Source organism: Gavialis gangeticus, unplaced genomic scaffold (genome assembly GCF_001723915.1).
Source record: "Gavialis gangeticus isolate Ggan-Ray unplaced genomic scaffold, GavGan_comp1, whole genome shotgun sequence".
In the NCBI taxonomy this organism is placed as follows: domain Eukaryota; kingdom Metazoa; phylum Chordata; order Crocodylia; family Gavialidae; genus Gavialis; species Gavialis gangeticus.
Genome location: NW_017729034.1, coordinates 80,084,716 through 80,088,080, shown reverse-complemented (window position 1 = coordinate 80,088,080; position 3,365 = coordinate 80,084,716). Strand labels below are relative to the sequence as shown.

The following is a 3,365-nucleotide window of genomic DNA, read 5'->3' as shown; positions in this document are numbered from 1 at the left end:
GGGCTTGGTTGGGCCTTCGAAGGACTTTTCCTTTGGGGCCTGGCCATAGCAAAGGCCAGGATTGTGAAGGATATAGCCCAGAGCAAGGAACATTGTGGCATGGAACTATGCTATGTGGCCTTGCAATGAAGGGCTCTCCAGCAGCCAAGCAAGAGGGCAGCAGGTAGTCAGGGACAGGGATAAGCAGAAGCTCTTATTCATGCTTATCCATTGTTTGATGTTATTTCAACTACAAAATTTTATTCCACATATCATGCATGTAAGTGGACTTGGAGGCTGAAGTCCAATCCTATACCACCCTTTCTAAATTATTGAAAAACTGTTAATGCTAAAGATGAGTAGGTTCTCCTCTTCCTTGCTATTTTAGTGACTTGGTCTTAATGAGCAGATGCTGAGGTGTTACAGAAGCAGACAAACTTTCCACAGGCTCAAGTAGGGTGGTACAAAATAGCATTCAGGTGTCTAAGCTTAAAGACCAAGCAGGTAGAAGAGAATCTGGCTCTAAGTCTTCAATACAAGTCTTCTCATTCACCATCGTAGACTACCCCCATTTCTCTCTCATATAAAACCCTTCCACCTCAGTCCTTGCTGAAATATGCAGGATGGGAAAATGATAAGTTGATAGGTATTGGGTCTGAACAGGCTCCCTGTCTCTGGATTTAATATACCAACTTGATTAAACTTGTAGTGCTAATTCAAAAAGCTGGGAAAATATTAAAAGAAAACATTTAAAAGAAAGGGAGACAAAGTTGAACTTGTGTTTTACTAGAGGCTGGCTAACAACCAAATATTTTACTTTCTTTACAAAAATTTTGCCTGTTAGCATGTCTGTGAAATAAACAGCTAAGGTAGGGCTGTCCAACTTCTAAGTGGTTGGGGGTGTTGCACATACTGCACAGGCCACACCAATAGAGTTCCCACTAGGCCATGAGCTCTTGGGCTAAACTGCCCTGCCCCCTGGGGAGGGAGGAGGAAGCAAAAGCTGAGGGAAGGGGAGCCTAGGGATCACAACTGCACCTCCAACTGAAAGGTAAGAGACAGAATCTGGATAGGAGCCCAGGGGCTGCGCTTCCCAGGCTGACAGTTGGTCAGCCCTGAGCTAAGGGATGCAGCCTATTTTCCATGGCTGTGCAATCCTTCATCACTCAGCATCATTTCACCAAACTTTAATGCCACAGCATTCCTGAAAGCCAGAGGGAGTAAAAATCAAATCAAACCGCCAGCCTATTTTACAGTCTCTCACAACCAATTATTTAAGGGGTTGTTGGCTCTTGTCCATTCTTTTACAGACATTAAAAGGGTTAGCATTAAGTTGAGCAGACAACAAGAGTAAAAAGAACTAATTATAGGTAGCAGTGGGAAAAGACTGGATTCCTCGACAGTTTATTCACAAACACGAAGTGTCCTTTTTAAAGGTTTTTCACAAATAAGAACGGATTCCAGGTTTTCTTTGTACAGTAATAAGAAATTAAATAAATGTTTTTCAGAATGCATTTAAGCTTTCTTGCCTGAACTGAATAACGTGTTAAACAGTCAATCTTTTTGTAGTTACCTGGTCTGATGAACAAACAACATCTTAAAGTAGTTTGAGAAAGATGCAAGGACAGATTTGTGGGCCTTGAAGTAGACATCACCAATAGCAACTGTGCAGTCACACAGGAAACCAAACTCTCTTTGAGCATTCAGCTGCTGCAGCAGAATAAGTCCATGGTTGGCCAAATCCATGTTTTACACTCTGAAAAGGAAATGACGTATGTAAAATTAGTGACATATGTAAACCTCTTTCCCCAATATTTGTATGCTATAATTGTATTGTACCCTTCATGCAAGAATGTCAAAGTGCTTTATAAACAATATCTTAAAATGGTTAATTATTCCCATGTTATAAAATGGCAAATAAGATACAGGTTGTAGTGATTTGCCCTGGATCACAGAGCAAGTAAGAAGTTGAAGTAAAAGGCATTAGAGTGAGATTTAGATGAGAGAAATGATCAAAATCCAAGGGGTGGGGGGGGGGAGAGGAATCAAGAGAGAGGGAAACAAAACGAAAAAAATTTTCAGACTTCCAACTACATAATATGTTGTCCTAGTCTGTTCAGCTAGTAAAAATGCTGTATTAGGGTTTCAGTCATGTACACAAACAAGTAGGTAGAAAATAACACTGACGACAGAAGTGAAACTCACCACCTGTCTACAGGGGAACTGCGGAAAAAAGTCAGATAATTCCAACAGCCCTCAAGGGAAGGGCTTGAAAAAAAGCACCTGACAGCAACCGGTAATTTGGAGCAGGCAGGAGAAGCTAAGAGCTGTTTTCTTTCAGGATCTCTCAGGGGTGGCATATTTGACATGAGTTTATAGATCTGTGGCATAGGTGGGGGTGGACACTTCCCAAACTGGCTGAAGGATGTACAGAACTCATGATGTAACTAAGGGCAGTCACTCAATGGCCTGAACATGGCCCACTGCCTTAGTTCACATGAGATCAGAATTTGTGTAACACAAGTCAGAAGTGGATAAGGGGGAGAAGAAACAATCCTATTTACTTACAGGTACTGACTGCCTAATTGGGGTGGGAGAGGGAAGAGGAGGTCTGATGCTACCAGAAAGGCCTTTCACATTAGCATTTGGCTATTTGCTGCTGATTTAATTCTTGAGCAAAACAGAAAATCCTTGCTGTCCCACCAACACACAAAGGCAGTCAGTCTTCAACCCTCCAAGACGTGCCATGCAGGCAGAGCTTGGGGTCACCTTGCAGGCTGGCTTGCAGCTTCACTTTCATGACCCCGCTGGGCAGGTCTTATCTGTACTTGGGTAGGAGGTATCAGGGTGATAAGGAGGCAGTGCTGATGGCACTTTATTTTCCCCTCTCTCTCTCAACGTCAACTAAGCAAAGAGGTGCTCTTCGGTTTCCACCCACCTGCCCAAGTTTGCCCTGCCACAGTAACAGCTTTACGTCTTGTGCAGCACGGTGCTGAGCACCTGTTCCCTCCCGTCCCAGAAACGCCATGGCTGTCAGTCTGAGCCAGCCCGACAGCCCGGCCCGGGCGCCCGCTCGTGACCTTTGCAGGGGCTGCAAGCGCTCCGCTTGTTTGGTTTCCAAGCGGCTGCAAAGGCCTGGCCTAGCGCCGGGCCTCGCAAGCAGCTTCCCCTCAGCCCGAGGGCGCTGCAGGGCGGCAGCGGCGGCACGGCCCCGAGGCCTCCTCATGCCGCCGGGGGTGGGTTACACGGGAGCTGCGCAGCAGGTGCCCTGGGGCCGAGACTCCTTCCCGCCCTGCTGCAGGCGGGGGGAGGGGCGGCAGCTGCCGGTGCCGCGCGGTGCATGGCGCCGAGGGGGAGGGGGAGCCGCCCGCGCCTCCTCCCCCCGG

At 46.7% G+C, this 3,365-nt stretch overlaps 1 protein-coding gene across 1 annotated transcript in view; it reads right to left on the bottom strand.

Moving 5' to 3' along the window:
* ZBTB2 (zinc finger and BTB domain containing 2) overlaps positions 1-3,343 on the bottom strand; it is a 6,932-nt gene extending 3,589 nt beyond the window's left edge. The window contains exons 1-2 of the mRNA XM_019527476.1: positions 2,749-3,343; positions 1,553-1,735 (exon numbers count right to left, since the gene is read on the bottom strand). Coding sequence (XP_019383021.1) covers positions 1,553-1,725 — 173 coding nt within the window. The 5' untranslated portion in view covers positions 1,726-1,735; positions 2,749-3,343. The remainder of the gene's footprint in view (positions 1-1,552; positions 1,736-2,748) is intronic.
* Between the last annotated feature and the right edge of the window lie 22 nt (positions 3,344-3,365).